This window comes from Glossina fuscipes, unplaced genomic scaffold (genome assembly GCF_014805625.2).
Source record: "Glossina fuscipes isolate IAEA_lab_2018 unplaced genomic scaffold, Yale_Gfus_2 0, whole genome shotgun sequence".
NCBI classification, from domain to species: Eukaryota; Metazoa; Arthropoda; class Insecta; order Diptera; family Glossinidae; genus Glossina; species Glossina fuscipes.
The window spans coordinates 8,420,245-8,438,697 of NW_023998414.1; the positions used below are offsets into that span (position 1 = coordinate 8,420,245).

Below are 18,453 nucleotides of genomic sequence, written 5' to 3' on the forward strand. Positions count from 1 at the left end.
TCCTTCAAGCTTACACTCTCTTGGTAACCGCTTACGAAACACTTTGTTTTTGTTCTCTTAAAGACTTAAACCCCTTTTTTGTTCCTGTTTTTCTTTTCTTTTATTTTTGGGTTCAAAATTTTTTCTGAATATTCGTCGGCGTTCCACAGAATTTAATTTTGAAAGTATGGATATGAAACAAACAGAAAATCCAATGGTAAAATGCATTTAAGCATTAAATAAAGTTCATGAAAAATGTAATGGACATCCCTACAAACATATGCACACACAGACATGAATGTGTACCTATGTGTAGCAAACGTGAAAAGCTCTAGGCTAATGTAAGTGTGTATGTGTGTATTTGTATCTGTCTGCTGTTTCAGTAGTGCTTATATATCTATATGTGGGGCAAGGCATGCTCTATATGTTGTACTGCGCTATATGCTGTGCGCTGTACTCTATGTACTGTCTGTCTGTCTGTCTGTCTGTCTGTCTATATAGTAAATTTGTCGAAAAACATTATTGAAAAATTTCATGCAATTTTATGGGATTTTCTAGTTGCTTTTGATTTATGTTTGTGATAACAGTGTAGGACGACAATATTGAATAGAGAAAGTGATTCTCACATAATAGACTTCAACACTTACTAAATCCGCTATATTGGCCACTTGTATGGCATCATGTATCACTTCGGCTCGTGTACTGCCATTACGTTTATCAAACATGGCCTTATCAACCACTATGGCAGTTTCAATATATTTGGTGGCTTCTCGTACATCACGCTTATAGCGACCGGCACCATTTGCATGCATCTCCTCCATAAGACCGGCAGACAGGTGTTTAGTGCGACGCGACAAACGCCACGAATCCAAATTGCCGGAATTAGCACAGCCTTTGTTGCCTTTAGTTCGTGCCTCAAATATCACATGCGGATGCTTCTGCTGAAACAAACGGTTAAACGATAGCATGAGAAAACATGTCATGTTTTACAAATAAATTATAAGTCAACTGTAACATCACTGTGCTGAGGTGATGCTACGCTTTATTTTAATTTACTTGCTTATTCAATTAAATAAGAAATAAATTTCAAAAAAAACAAAAAAAAACAAAAAAAAAATTTGTTATAAACTCTTGCAAACGTCTCTTTTAGAAAATTTTTGTTTTAATCATGATGCACATTAGAAGTTTGCGAATGCCAACCGCTTTTCCCTCAACGAAATGATGTTAAAATATTTTCGAAAATAATTATTGACAATGTCACGTCTTTTATTTTTTAATCTAGTGTAAGGTGAGATAATAATTTTTTTTCGTCTTTTTTCTTTCCTCCTAAGGGAAAAGAAAGAAAAATGCTAAGATCATATGCTCAATATATGTTAATTTCATAGTATTTAAACGCACTTTTCATAAAATGAAAATTAATTAAGTAATACGCAGTGTTCCCAATACGGTTACGTTTCGTCAACTCAAATAAAATTTACTTTCAATTGTAAAAATTGTTTTTATTTTTATTTTCACTAAAATTGTTTTTAATCTTGGAAAGATTTTCGTAAGCAATAATCTAAGAAAGTTCCCTATAATTTTATCCCCACCTACGATAGGAATTATAATATTTTCGGAAAAACGAAAGGTGTAATAAAATATTTTCCGTTCTTACGCGATGTAGATTACATAACTTGTAGTTGTTCCAACTTAATCGGTACTTAAAGGAGAGTCAAGCTAAAATTAGTTTTAGAGTCAATCAGTCTTTTTGATTTGTTCTTGATGATCATCACACCAAGTGTGCAGCATTGTGTATGTGTGTCTTTGCGCAGAATATATAATCGCATACATTTAGGAATGGAATTACATGAATCAGTGGTTTACTGATACGTAGTTGCTTTTCCGTTATAATCTCTTCATTATTTTATTCAGCCATTCATTCGGACATTTTATGTTATATACGTTGCTTTTCGGGCTACCAAATGTTTGTAGGCATTACGTTGAATTGGGAATGATTGTTCGCATAAGTCCATCCATCTCCAGGAAAAGCAACTCTGGAAATAATCTTCATTTTGGGCACGTAATATGTCTTGATCGGTCCGCATACAGCGGACTTATGTCATTCTGTTTTACACCGATTCAGATCGCTGTTGTCATACTTAGCCCATTGCCAGTTAGTTCACAAAAGACGGAAATGTGCGAAATTAGTTTGATAGGTCTTTCTACTCGAGACGAACAAGTTTGTACAGCAAAGGCATACGTAAGATACCTGATAAGAGGTGAAAGATCATAGACAATGATTGCGTATGATTCGAATATTGAACTTTACAACTTTGAAAGTTATCAAGATATAGAGAAAATTTATTTGCACGCCTAATCAATTTTCAAGCGGAACCGAATTAGCCATCTATCTATCGCCTTAATTAGCTGAACAAAAATTGTTCGAAAGCTTTTTCTGCAAAAGTAACTCACGTCTTTACAGTTATCACTCCTCAATGGTGGTGATATACTTGTTTTGCTCTTCCGTTAGTACGTAGTAGTATCAAAGAATGTCCATTATCCATAAAATATACATTGTATATATATATATATATATAAGACTACTACTCATCGTGTAAATTGAGACAAGTTTGAATGTGAAAATGGTTGCAAGTCATCCACAATCACCTTTATGTGAAGTAAAATATTGTAGATTAGAAGTTCATTTGGGCATTGATCTAAGACGTGATACATACACCTTGTAGGAGTGGGCAGAATGAAAGGTCAGAAATGATACCCGTTGCATTCCGTTTAACGAAATATTTCCCAATTTAGATATATTGAACTAAAACGATGAGTTGAACTTTCAGCCGAAAACGGATTTTATTTTCGTGATCTTTCTGCCGAGTTTTTATTCGTAGAAAATAACCGGAAAACAAAGCCGATAAACGAAATATGAAAATGCAAATCATATTTTCGGACAAAAGAAATTCATTTTCTTTGCTGTATACGAAATAATGAAAACCACGCATACATTCAAAACAAAAATGTCGAGCTCGTCGGGGTTGCATCAGCTTGAAACTCTTAAAATTGGAGCCGGCTTACACATGTCGAGATCGAGTAACCACGATTGACTGAACTCGATAGACGTCGATTGTCCAATCGCTGTACCGAGCAGAGAACTTGGAGGTGTCGCTAAAACATGCATTTTCCTGATCATCGAACGAAAGATCCTCTAAACGTCAAATTGCTGTCGAGTAACATATTCAAATTATGATCGAATTTAATCGACATCGTCAGCAAATACACCGTCTATAGGTGATTCTCGTCCGCGATATTTTAATAAGCGCTTGCATAAATGAATGCGTCGATGTATATGCAGAAAAGATAGAGGAGTTTTCTATTTGACTAAAGCGAATAATTTCCACCCATCTAATTTTTGCTTTTTTGAAAAACACTTTGTATAAATGATTTTTTATTATTATTGTTTTTTTTTTTTTGTTTTTTTGTTCTGGAAAGAGGTTGCAGTGACACAAAGAAAAAATATATATGTACGCATATAAACATGTATAGGAGTAAGATTTATTAAATTTCTATTCAAATTTTAGTGGACTCTATCCTTGGAGACAAACGTATCTGCTTTACATTCACTACGAGACGTATGCATGGTTAACATAACCTTTTATGGTTTAAACAAAAAGTATGCAAGTTAGATGTGCGCTTCCATGTGTATAGATTTTAGGGAAATTTCACATCTATGTAAAAAAAAAAAAAGAAAAAAAAAGCAAAACAAAAACAAAAGAGAAAAAAAAAAAAAAAAAAAAAAAAAACGAGATAGAGGAAGAAAAAAAAGAAACAATTCAACTCAAGCCTCCTTCCGCAATGAAATGTCTTATTGTGGCCTACATACACATATGCAAACACAATAATAATAAGTGTAGATATGTGAGGAGGGTATGTATGCACATTTGTATATACATTTATAAATGCAAGAATATATATATATGAGAACACAAATAACCAAATACCGAAACACACAATAGCTTATGTATGTTGAGTATACGAAGCGTGAATAACAACAAGAGTCATTGTTACGAAATTTGCATAGAGAGCGTAAAGGAACGACGACAGAAACAGGTGACGATAAGGGGTAAATTAACACAGAGAGCTGAAGGGATACGAATAAAATAACAATAATAATGTATAAATGTGAATAACATGGTTTTACAACAATTTTCGGCAGTAAGGGAATAAAAAAAGAACAAAAAAAAAAAAAAAAAAAAAAAAAAAAAAAGAAAAAAAAAAAAAAAATAAAAACTCTTTGCAAGCAAAATAACAAGAACACATAGCCCGTGGGTTAACATAGACAAGTAGTAATATTTTATTTTAGGCAAAAAATAATTCGCAATAAAACCAAAAACGTGAACAATGGTTTAAATTTTTCTTTTTGTAGCCACCTCACGCGAATGCATATAATATATTTATCATACCTTATGAATCATATGCATATATAATGCTCTGAGTACTTCATCATTCGAAGACAGTGGGATTCCATCCCACTTTTCTATCGCATCTCTTTATATATACAAATTGCAGAACTTCAACTTTTCAGGTTACAGACTTACAGGTTAAAACTCATCAAATACCGAAATTGAAGTCAAAGCAAACTCAATTATTAGTTAGTTGGTCGAGTTAACATTTTCTTTTTCTCTCATCTCGTTCTCACAAGCGTAAGATTTTGAGCTGATCTATGTATATATATATATATATATGAGAAATATAAGGGTCTCTCGAAGAAATATTGATCTATATATCATGAATTTAGTTGATTAACATAGCATAACAAGCATAGAATATTAGCGATTATCTCAGATAATCTCCGTCTTTATGCTCACTATTGCTTAGGCTATCTAATGGATTCTTGATTGCGATGTCGAGTAACGCTATTGCATTGAAAATTTTTCAGATTACAATGGGACTGTGAGCCCATGTCACAAATAGTTGAATTAAAAAAAAAATTGTAACAATAATACTCCATAGGGCACAAGGTCTGGAGGATAATATATTGAAATTCCGTTAGAAAACCCGACAGATTTTCCTACTATAAGACTTAAACGTAACCTTTAAAAATGATTCTATTTAAACGTACTTGTGCCAACAATAGTGAAGATCTATACGCTTCAGACTGCGACGAGCATCAACTATGCGGGATATTGTTGACGAAGTTTTTCGATTAAGTTTTGAACGATGTTGTGGCGATCAATATTATTTCAATTTTGTGATTTACGCATGAAAACATATTAACAAGTCTGGTACCGTAACCGTTGCATTTAGCTTAAAATTACATTTACTTAATATCAATTGGATTGGACTAACTGACTTTGCTGCATAGCCGAAGAGGCACCCATCCGTTAAGTTCCGGTCTCTCCTGTTTGTTTCTCTATTTCCTCAATTATTTCTGACCATCAGAGCGCGACACGCATAGAACGCACCCATTGAGTGATCGGTCGTATTAAAAATGAAATAAATAAATAAATTTTCATTTCGCCTCACGACACCGAAATCTTGTTTTCGAATCTTAGGCAGAGCAAGTGGTTAGTCAGATGAGTCAAAGAAGATAATGACAAAAATTTCTTGGGATGCAATGGGTATTTTTTTTTTTAGAAAATTTACAAATTGATATAACGGAATCAATTTTTTTGCATTTCTTAGTTCATACTTCAATCCCGAATCGTTTCACTTGCGTTAGGATTTCTTTTGCATTGGAAAATATTGACTTGAAAGAAGTTGTTGTGAAAAGCGCTCAAAAAAGCGATTATAGAATTTATTAGAAAAAAAAAAAATCAATTTTAAATAATTTCCAAAAAAAAGAAAAAAATAAATATTTTAAGTATTTCAGTAGAGAGTGTTATTACGAGACTACGGTTGACATTTGCTGTCAATTGGTTGAGACGTGAAGGAGGAGAGAGATTTACGATCAGATCGAAAAAACATTGACTTGCGAGCATAAGGTTTTCATGTAGATACCAAGAAAGAAAGAATTCGATCGACATTAAAGCGTTTAGCTTAACGTTCTTGAAAAACTAGTAAATCGTTTAAGATGATTAGAAGAAAAAAAAAAAAAAAAAAAAGAAAAGAGTAATTAAATGAATAAACTACTTTCTAACGTAATTATTAAACTGCTTGTTGTTATATTGCAAGTAAATAAAATATTTCGTAAAAAGAAGAAGAAGATCAACTCAAATTTTATACATATTTGTTACTAGCTTAAGCTGCTTTAACTTAAGACACAAAATGTTCTTCTTATTATAAATTTCATATTAATTTAAATTTAATTTATTCACTTCTAATATAGAGAAAATTTTCCTCTACCCCTTTTCATTTTGATCGTTTTTTCGTATATATGAGTTCGTAAAGTGTACAAATTCCTGTACACGGACTTTCGAAGTTATTAAAACTTATTAAGAAATTGTAAGATAATACTTTACGGAATCGCTTATCATAATTGCTTCTCATTTTACTTAATCAGAAATTTCATATATGATTATATTCTATATATAATTATTTGAATTTTAAAGTTAAATGAGAATTTTTTTATAAGAAAAACAATGTGATTCTTCAGTTATCATCGGTTGGATATGCCGATATATATGTTTTTTGTATTCGTTTTTTTCTGTGAAATGATTTGAGTTTTCAACTCGATGCCTATCAAATGATTCAATGATTCGACTTAAGCTATATATCGTTTTTAATTTTTGTTTTTTTTTTGCTTTTTTTTTGCTTTTTTTTTTTGCTTTTGTCCTTTTTTGCGCACGATAAGTTATATAGGAAAAGGCTGCTGGTTGTTTTAACGTCAGTTAAATTGAAAAACATGTGCTTATGTAGGTTCATGTGTGAAAGCATAAAATAAATAAATAAACAAAAAAAAAACTTGTAACCTTGATTTGTTTATATATGCTTGTATTTTGTTAATTATCCAAAAGTTATTCTCATTTTTGTTTTTATTTTCGTTTTCGTTCTTTTTTCTCTTCTTTTTCATTTTTTTTTTTTTTTTTTTTTTTTAATGGATCCCAGTATACATGGTAGAGAGGTGGTAACATTTTTTGATTGAAATTTTCAACGACTGATTTAGCACAATAAAAATCATGTTACTTATACGCACTGTGTACCGCTTGTCCTTGCTTATATTCCCTTCTTAAATGCATTGGCGGTGTACATTATGCTCACATATATGCATATATATGCGAAACATATAAATGTGCTAATGTGCGTATAGTTTATATATAACAAATATGCATACATATGTGCATTTGTTTGCGCTCACTAGTGCCTGTAGTGTACGTTTTCGAGTGCTATTAATGGTTGCCAAGTTTAAGTTTGTAATCGCTTGCATTAATTTATGCTGCATTGCGTAAGGTCATCCAGACTGTATGTTATGCGTAATATGCATGTATGCATATATGTATGTCTTTCATATATGTATGTATATATTTATATATGTAAATATATGTGTATGTGTGTAATTGTGTGAATAACTTGTATATATAATTCAAAATGCAGGATTTAAGCAAACAAGTCAACCAACTAACGTTTGGTTCAACAAGCATTTTTAATAATCGGTACGAAGAAAATGAAGAAAATGTAATGACTAACTGCGTCTAGTTTATTTATTATGGAGAACTTCAAACGTTGAAGGTGTATTGAATTCAGTGATCTGTTTGCAACAGTCCGACTATATATAAATTTTTCTTTAATCTCACTGTCAAAAGTATTTAAAAGTTTATCATTCAACTTTGCATAGCCATGTTCAGAAAGATGTTTAGATGAAGACCTCTTTACTGTTGCAAGGGCATCATTTGATGAAAAATGCTTTCTATATTTGAATATCTTCAAGTTTGAGAACATATGGAACTCGAAAATATCCAGCGTTTTTGTCTTTTACTAATTCTTTCAATATGACCAATACTAAAACAGGTATGGGCGTTGATACATAGTTCCAATAGTAGATGATGATGCTTTTTCTTTGTTAACCCGGAGTTCGCTCACCAATCCGATCTCTTTTGTCCAGCTAATCGAAAAGCTAACAATAAAAGTCTCTTGCCATTAAATCCAGCCATCTATCAGTAGTTTCTTCAAATTTAAAACACTGCTTGAAATCTAATATATAACGGGTGCCTATGCAATCGTAACAAGTTGGCCAGCAACCGTTCATTACAATATCTTGCACTTTATTGACGATTTCTTTAATACGAACATATTTTTTAAATGCACAAGTAATTCTTTACATAAAATGCTTTTACGACCATACGTAACAGTAATTGCACAATTGTTTATCGTAATACACGTAAGAGTATCGTCCCATTAATATTTTTATTATGTCCTCATAAAATCTCTTTCTACATAAGCATCTATATACATAGATATAATTTACCTTATAGCCCAAGTTGTGCACGGTATAAACAGATATCCGATCGGTAAGAAAAATGTGTTTGCAACTTTCTTGTCTATTGATCTGATGAGGCGATGCAATTGTATTTTGAAAATACACAAGAAATATGCGCTTAAGACGTAAGCATAAGGATATTTCACCGCTCGTCACAAAGCAGAACGTCACCATTTCTGAACTTTAACATAAGATATCAAAAGCCGAACATATACACATATCCATAAATAACCGAAAAGTGTTTGATATTTACCGTAACATAGTCGGAGAACAGAGGAAATCAAATAATAAAAAAAAAAAAAAAAAAAATTTTCATATCAATAATAGTCTGAAGGCACATGAGTCCATGTTCAATATAATGAGTATGTGTGAGTGAGAGAGAGATAGAAGGTAAAGTGGAAGATTTTAAACATTTAATTGTTTCTATATCGGAGTATATTGCGATCTTGTATTAAATATGCCATAAGAAAATCTGCTGCTGTAGTGAAGTGTAGTGTAGTGTAGTGTAGTGTAGAGTTAAGGCAAACTAAGTAGGTAGCATACAAACGGTAAGAGGTACATATGCACGTATCGGAATGATAATGATCTGCTTCGTAGTTGACGTCCCATAATAATGGCCTTTCTACTTGTCTTGCATGAGTTGATATTGTTGTTGATTGTGATTGTGTAGCTTTTGCTGAATTTTAATGATTTGTAAAAAGCATCTCCCAAACACATGAGCACAATTTGCGTAACATGCAACTACTTGATAAATATGGATACGGTCGATTCGCATATGGTATGTTGGGTCAAAGGCACCTGTTGCCATATATTTCCCTTCTTTTTGTTTTTTTTTTTTGTTTTTGTTTTTTTTTTTGCTGTTGTCTTATTTTCTTTTCGTTTATGGGAAACATCGCAAAGACGTGAAATTAATTTAGTCTCTGGCAATGACGTTGAGTTAAAGTTTCAATATTCACAATGTTCCGGGAAACAGTAAACTAGCGTAGATTGCACTGTTTGGTCTGCACAGTAGTATTGGATTTTGCGATAGCGATGTATGCAAGTTGGATGCGTACAAGGAGAGGTTTTCGCTTAAAACCAATTTAAAACTTGTCATTCGTATTGAAATATACGAAGGGCACAACATCGTCCACGACAGGTTGATTGCTACCCTCACGCCTGCCCCTATCATCGACATTGTCGTTAATGTCATCGTAAGCAATGTCATAACAGAAGCAATGCGTGACATGCAAACGTTCACTTATCATGACTTCATACATATATATATATATCTATATATATATATATATATAGAAAGTCAAAGTGTTTGGATTGGGTTTTAGTGTCGTTTGCACAGTAACGGTGCTATTTCGTGCATAAATGAACATGTGCTTGATGACATTAAGGAGAGTATGACTCCCATAGCATCGTAACTTGAAGACAGCCATGCAATCCTCTCATTCAAGTTATCCTCTTATTTTTTGCTTTTGCTTTTTTTTCATTTTCATTTTCATTTTCTTTTTATTCATTTTAATTCAATTTTAATTAATTCTGTTGGTAAATGTCATTTGTTGTCATTTTTATGTTGTGTACTGGCGAAAATCTAAGTGAAAAGAAGCTCAACCAAATGGAACCGAAAAATACCAAAATATGTAAGCTTTGGGAAAGGAAATAACCCGGTTTTCTTTCTTTACTTGTTTTCCTTTACTTATTGTTGTTGCCCGATGACGAGTAATGGTATTAAGGTTACTTTGGGAATATTTAACAAAATTCTTTTTTTTTTTTTTGTTTTTTTTGTTTTTTGCGTTTTTGTCGTCGTTGCTGTTGTTATTTATTTATTTATTTATTTTCTTTTTGGTTAATCATTTTCTCGCTAAGCTCAGTGTTAAATCCTTTAGTCTCCTTGTGGTAGCATTTGTGCAGATTGTGGTAAATGAAGATTGATTTTTCCGTTTCCTGTTGACCGATTATGTTTCATAATTTGTCAGAGAAAACATAAATAACTTTCCAATCATTTGCTTGTTGTTTTTTCCTTTCATATTCGTCATCGATTTCGGCGGGTGTGTCGTCGTCTCCACCTGTTTATCAATTGTTAAAACCATAACGAACGAATTCTTTTTTTCGTGCATAGATAGATATTTATTGTAGTTGGGATTTTTGTTTTTGTCTTTTCCCTTTTTTTTACTCTTGCCATCGTTTTTTCACATTATATTTGATTTTTTTATTTTGTTGCTTTTCTGCTTGTTCACCTGCCAGCAATAATAGAGCGCGCGGTTAATGTTCGCTGGTTGGTTGGTTGGTTGGTTGGTTGGTTGGTTGGTCTTCTTTATGTCATCGTTTTGCTATTCCTATCATTTGACTGAAACACATGCTTGTATATGTATACATACATACATACATACATACATGCATGCATATATATATATATATATATATATATGGGTATGTAAATGCATGTTTGTGATGTGCTGTCGGTCTGTGGTGCAGTGCATATGTGTTTTATATTTTTCTTTTCCTTTTCTCTCTTATGGTTTTTTTTCTTAATTCTGTTTTTTTTTTTTTTTTTTTTTTTTTTTTTTTTTTTTAAATTTTTGCTTTGTTAGTTTGGTCGGTTTGGCTTATGTTGAAGGTTTTTGCCGCTGGTATTTGTGTTGGCCTGTCGTAACAGATTTTGTGCCATAGAGCAACAACATGAAAAAGAAGCAACACACCACGCTTCCCCCTTTCGCCCGCCTTTCTTTACGATTACCGCTATTACTCAGAAGCGCAGAGTTTGCGGTTTTATAACGTTTTGTCGTTTTTGATGTTTGTATTTGTAGCTGTTTGTGTATATATATATATATATATATAGCTTTTAACATACTGCACAAAAGAGCTTTAGTTTAGTTAACTGTCGTTGCCAGTGTTTGGCTATGTGTGGGTGTTTTACTTGGTTTCTTTCATCTTTGAAATATGTTTTGCTAGGGGTGCACGGTTCGCTCCTATATGCGTGTCTATGTGTATTCCTTTTTTGTATATTATTATTGGTAAATATTCGTTAATTAAAAATGCATATTGAATATTTTATATAAAAAGTTTTGCAATCCCTCTACATATCTTTATGCTCTCATCGTTTAATTGCAATAAATAATATTCATGGAAAATCTAATCGGGAAATGATATTTCAAAAGACTAACTAAAACACTAATAATGAAATGAAACGAATGAAATAAGCGCTTATATTAACAGTAGAGCGACAACATCTATCTACCGCGTAAACTCCGATATGTTGTCCGATTAAAAACATGCGGACTTAACTCTGAATATATTTGAAGTGAAAGCAAAACAAAACAACAAAGAATAAAGAAATAATGATGATCAGGTATAGAATCAAGCCCTGGCCTGCCCTTTTTTTATTTTTATTTTTTTTTTCGTAAAAAGAACAAAATGTTTGCTTGAAGGCAAAGGCGAAATCTAAGGCAACAAAAATAGTTAAACTTGACTAAACTCTCACTATTTGTCTGATAGTTATTTAAAAGATTCATGAAATCCTGTATTGCGTGCCGGAAGAGCGACTGGTGTTTTAAGACTAGAACCTATTTTTTTGGGGAAAATCAAAGTCCTACCTGAACTACACCAAAATATCACAAATTAATTATAAAGGAAACAATACAGCGATGACGTGTTCCTAACATTACGTGATCGGGTTTTGCAATACGAAATATTAGTCTACAGTGCTCTTTACCATATTGTCGTTGTTTTTCCTCAATAGTATTAGTTTTTGTTATCATTGGCGGTCCTTGATAGTGGTCTCGCGTCATGGGTTCTTTCGTCCCCATTAGGGCTTTTTATCTTTCGGATATGAAATCGCATCGTTTTTCTGTTTTTTTTTTTTTTTTTATCATGACTCATTCAACAGCATTTGCATTCCGCGTCAGTGGCATGAATACATTTTTGGGTAACCTTTAATGGCAAGTTACAGTGAAGGTGCAATCGTATGATATACATACACATATGTATGTATGTATTGCATACGCTTATGCATATTTTTATTTATAGAATTTTTTGATAAATGTCAACGAAATCTTAACACAGTTTAGCTAATGTTTTTGATACTGACGGCGAGACTTTAAGGGGATAATTTTTTTTTTTTTTCTCTTTTTCGATTTATTCAATTCTGTTATTTACACCAACTTAAATTACATATATATATTTTTTATAGAAATTCCAAAGGATATGTCTGTTTGGGTACCGTCCCCTATATGAACTGAGAAAACGAAAAACGAAATAAACACGAAATGAAATAACACTTGGAACGAATTTTTCACATGCCCATAATCTTGCGGGTTCGGCAACCCTGATTCAGTAACATGTGCAAAACAGAATAGCCATCCAGGCCATCATATGTTTAGTGCAATACTTATGAATGAATGCATTATGAATTGTTTCATAACCGCTGAACGTGTCAAAACAGTACAAACTTACTACATAAGTGCTGAGTCTGTAGTTAGCGCATTCTGCGCATTACAAGCAGATTATGGTCGTCATAATCGCCTATCTGAGCGCAATGTAGGCAAAACTGTGAACTCTGAAGTAGTTAATATAAAAATCATCGCTTTGTGATAATAGACTATTAATTCTTGAACCTTTTTTGTGAATGCATTTTTTTTTTTTGAAACTTTTACTTGTAAAAAAAAAAAATATAAAAAAAAAAAAAACAAAAAAACAAAATTACATTCATATTTATTTCTATTCTGTTTGGATATAAAACAAATGAAAACATTATAGTCTGGCAAGAGTGACCGTTAAACACCGTCTGACCGATACCCTGGCTGGTACAATTTTTTGATAGTTTTCCTGATTTAAATACCCATAATTAGTATTTGTTTCCATGTAATGGCCTACTTGTTATGGGGGGTTTTTTTTTACAGGATGTGCGTCCATAACTTGTGGTGACATTGAAATTTGGCTAAGTTGATTTATTTCATTTTCCCCCCGCTCATACAATTTTTGTCGTAATTTAATGTAAATTTTTGATATTTTTGTTGTATTAGGATTTACATCGTTGTGAGGCCTTGTAGAGATTAGAGTGTAACTCGAATGTCTGGGCACAAATCGCAGATGTTCAGCGGAGACGAAAGTATGCCTAAAACTCTCAAATTACTTGTATATGGCACGACACGCCACAGCGACTCGCTAACTTGTTATCACACTGCACCGTGGCAGTCTTTCCGTGCCGTGCATGATGTTTTCCCTTTAAGATCGAACGTACACAGATGCTGTTCCCCACTGTCATCTTTCTCTCTCTTCAACTCTTCCTAAACGGCATCGTCTCCGTGCGCTGAGTGGCTGATCATAAACAAAAAAAGGAAAAAAAGAAATATTGGTAGAGGTCTAAAAATAGATCTAAGTCGTCAACATTGGCTAAAATTAACTTTTATGTCAAATATTTACGCTTGATCGGATATAATTATTTTGTATATATTAAAAAACAAAAAAAAAAAAAAAAAAAAACTGGCCCATCCGATCGATGTTTTCACATCAATTTATTATGCGATACTTTTTTATAAAACAAAGTCCTGAACATTGCAAATAATTTTCAAGCAATGATTGATTATTCAAAATAAGACCAATAATCCTAAGATCGATTCGATTCAAGCCATTCATCTTTGGATGAAAGCATATCAGTATATTTGATCGCGTCAAACTATATCGAAAACTGCGTCCTATGTACTGAATAAAGAAAATATATGTGTGAAGACAGACGAAGCCGCACACAGATGATCTTATATCGATTCAGAAAATGATTTTGATTCGATCGGTGATCGATGCACATAAAGACGTATTTCAAGTCCTTCTCGATGTTAAATACATTCGCATAACCTGAATTCACTTCAAGTGGTGTATGCCACCAATGCTGTAGAGTATATACGTGAAGCTCTCCAAAGAGAAAGAGAGAAAAAAAAAAAATATATAAATATAAATATAAATAAAAACGTATTAATTATTTCACTAATATTATCGCATACTCTTTTATACATTTTTAATAAAGCTATTATAATTTTTTCGCTCTATTTGTTTTTTTTTTTTTTCTTCTTTTATTTTTCCTTTTTTTTACATTTATTTATTTATTTATTTATTTATTAATTTTTTTTGAAAAATTTATTTTTTGTTTGTTTATTTATTTATTTAGACATAATTAGTAACTACTTGTAAATCAAGTCAAGCTTTTTATCATCATTTAATACATTTCATGTTACTTTTGCAACGTTTTGTTGATAGCGTTCTTTAAAGCTGCAAGTTTTGATTATGTCTCGGTTTCTTCACCAACTTTTCATTTTTCGAAATTAATCAGTTTAGCGTTTTTGTTTTGTACAGTTTTTCAAGTTTGCGGCAAGAAAAATTTGTAAAATTTTTCGATTATTTTCGCAAATCATAGTTTTTGTTGAATTTCGCGCCAACAAAGTGAACAACAAAGCACTATGTAAAAATTCGAATTTCCATTTTATAGGCTTGCCAGGGTAGAACTGGCCGGTGTGTTAGAAGCATTCATTTCTTATTTTATATTATTCCTTTGATCAGATAAATATATTATATAAAACCGCATGCTCATTAGATTTTAATAAAGCGTAAATCGACTAATGAGAGGATATATCTCTGATAGCTATAGCAATCGTCTCACATAAGCTGACTGTCTTATAGATATGTAAGTAACTTCATTTCAGAGATTCGTTCTCTATAGTTTAATTAGGCTTATTATATTAAATCGGGTCCAACACCCATACACACACACACATACACCCATGCACACTCTTTATAGATGGCGCACCTACACAATTCCTGATTATTGTCTGAACGATATTCATTCGATATAGTTTTATAAGAAACTTTAAAGCGAACTTAATTTACCAGATTACGTTTTATCACAATTTGAGGTTAATACCGATGATAATATAATTATTTTTGAGCATCGTTGATTAATGACGGATCGTTCATGCTTATTTTTTCCAACGTGACTAGAAGCTAAGACTGAAAGAGAGAGACAGAGAGAGAGACAGAGAGAGGGAGCGAACTCTACAAAAAAGAGAGAGAGAGAGAGAGAGAGAGAGAACTCTACAATAAATGGAAGAAGGTATACTTGAAGTCCGAAGAACGACTCCCGCTTCCGATCAGAGAGAGAAAGAGAGAGAGAGAAAGAGAAAGAGAGAGAGAGAAAGAGAAAGAGAGAGAGAGAAAGAGAAAGAGAGAGAGAGAGAGAGAGCTCTACAAAAAATGGAAGAAGGTATACTCGAAATCCGAAGAACGAATCCTGCTTCCGATCAATATTAGATTTATGTGATGGTTGCAGTCAAAGTCAACTCATCCTATTTCGAATAGCTGATGCTCTTCTCTTAATGGTTACCCCTATAAGCTATCTTATCATACGACAAATAAAGATACAAAGTGCTCACAAACTAAACACGGGATCCAACCAAATTTATGGATTTCGTCCTTCACAGGAGAGCAAAAACTACAAGTTTAGCTTTTTTAAGGAAATTAATTTTAATTCGTTATTTTAAGACCGCCTTTCATTCGCTCGTCGACGTTAATGTTAAGGTGAGAACTAATTTATAGTTTTATTATTATTAATGTTTTTTATTTAACTTTACAGCTTGAAAAGCAATCAATACATACATACATACATGCATTCGCATTAATAAAAAATTCTCTTTATCTGATATCAATTTTCAACTTTTTATTATAATATATTTATGAATTGCCTTATAAACGCTGTTTATATAAAGGAAAATAAAGTGAAAACATTTTTAATATCACTCTTTTATCATTTGTCGTACACGTAATGGCCCGAAGCGAATTTTTCGAACAATCAACAATCATGTTCGCCAGGCGACGATAGAGATATGCGCGTCACTATATGGACAACTGTATGAAAATTATGAATTTTTACTAATTTTGCACTAATACATTTGAACACGAATCGTTCAAGAGACAGATGGACATACTTTCTTTTGGAATATAAAATGAAAACTTTTATGAGTCTTCCTTGATCTTGAAACAATCGAAATTATACGAAAAGATGTTACGTATGACAAGCGTGTTATTGAATAGCGCGCATCCCAGTATGCATCTAGCAGGCAATTATATGTACACCAATTAAGGCTAACGTTTGGCTGTGTGAAATTAGGAAAGCAGGAAATTCGCACGGTCCAGTCCGATGAATGTTAACGATTATATGGAAAGAAAAGCGTGCTAAGATAATTGCACGGTTTAAGGGCACAAAGAGTTTACGAACTTTATTCGCGGTTCGTAATTAGTGAACAACTAGGCAGCTGGATACTTGAAGTACGCGAGAATCGTTTAGATAGGCAGTCGTTCATTTTTTGTAGAGCAATAAATCTTTAAGTAAAAAGAGTAAAACATAAGGAAGAATATAAAGCGCACAAAAGGTTCTGAGAAGAGAGAGATTATTCGAGTATTCATTTCATTTGAATTAATCGGTTCTTTCGATACATCAACGAACATTTCATCATCATAATGTTTCTCCGATTTTATACTCAAACTCGATCAAGTTTGCAAAAAGTCTTCGTACATGTGGCAAATGTTATGATAAAGTTAGCTTGCCCTTGTTTTCTGCTTATGGGTATGAATACATAACAATTATACTATACTTTAGTATGTAAGCACTAAAGTAAATAATTGCAGCTGCCTCGAAGCTATTCAACACTATGTATGTATATATAATAAATGTGTTGCCAACACATTCCATGTGGCGTGCTTGAATTTATTTTCCTTTTTTTTTTTTTTTTTTTTTTTTTTTTTTTTTTTTTTTTTTTTTTTTATTCATGATCTTAAGCTTATTTCCGTGCAAAATATTGTACTTAGAGAGATTCTAGACGATTTTATTTCGCTTTTCACTTTTTAGTTTTCAATTTTTGGATTTTCGCTTTCTCATATGGGTCTTCTTCTTCTTCTCCCCATCCGCCTTACCGGCTTCAATTATTTGCTTTCATATATGAAAGTCTGTTGATGATGTTAGTTAGTTAGCCTAGTGGTGAAGTGATGAGGTGATGTAGTATACAAATGGTTGCCTAACTGAGTGAGTGGCTGGCTGACTGATTGTATAATTGCTAATGTTGTGAATGGTGAAGGTTGTTAATGGATTTGTGATTGCATCTCTCGCTTCTCTCTATCTCTCTGTGCCCTTCCTGCCGCTAATTCCAATAGCATGCAAAAATGCCAGAATAGAATTTTGTCAAATTACCGTTTAAAACAAATTTCGTGCAATCAGTCGATTTTCAAGTATGAAAAGTTAGGGTTAGCGAATAAAACAAAAAAAAAAAAAAAAAAAAGAAAAGAAGTGAAAAAGAGCAAAAAGGAAAAGTAAAGGAAAAACAATAATAAGCCATTATTTTGTTTTTTTTTTTTTTTTCGTTTTTTTCCTTTTCGTTTTTTTTTTTCTCTTCTGCTGTTCAATTACAGCCAATTAATAAACTAAATTAAAGCAATTAAATTGGCAGAATATTCATTTGTTTTGTATTGTATTGTGTGTGCGTTGGTGCACAATTGTGAGTACAATGCTCAGATTTCAGTTGTTGTTCGTGTTATTATTGTTATTGTTATTGTTGTTGTGAACGACATTTATTAAATGCAGGAAATTGGAAAATAAATTGATTTAAAATTTAGAGCAAGAGTTCAAGAGTATATGTACATTTGGAAATTGGAAAATTTGTGAGGAAAACATATTTTTGCTTACCACGTACGTATAAAGTAAGTAAAGCTGATTACAAGAAAAACTAAGAAATTGTTGATGAAAGTTATTCTTTCACATTTTTTGTTTTTTGTCGCTTTTTCTTACTTATTCGAAATCAATTGTAATTTAAGTTGATTTCTCTTCCGTAGGTATCTCATCTTTTATATGGTTTCGGTTTGTGTTGATAACTTCCTTCACCCTGCACCGTCCCCATGAGAATGAAAATTTTCAATACAACTGAGAGGAGCTATTCATCAAAGGCTCTACCGAGTGGATATATTCTTTGTCACAGTATGATTATAAATCATTAGAGTCTTTCTCTCTCTCTCTCTCTCTCTCTCTCTCTCTCTCTTTCTCTCTATCT

The 18,453-nt window shown here is 32.4% G+C and overlaps 1 protein-coding gene across 1 annotated transcript in view; it reads right to left on the minus strand.

Annotated features, from left to right (window-relative positions):
- LOC119633831 overlaps nucleotides 1-18,453 on the minus strand; it is a 296,277-nt gene that overhangs the window by 53,079 nt on the left and 224,745 nt on the right. Inside the window, exon 8 of the mRNA XM_038027644.1 lies at nucleotides 627-917. Coding sequence (XP_037883572.1) covers nucleotides 627-917 — 291 coding nt within the window. The remainder of the gene's footprint in view (nucleotides 1-626; nucleotides 918-18,453) is intronic.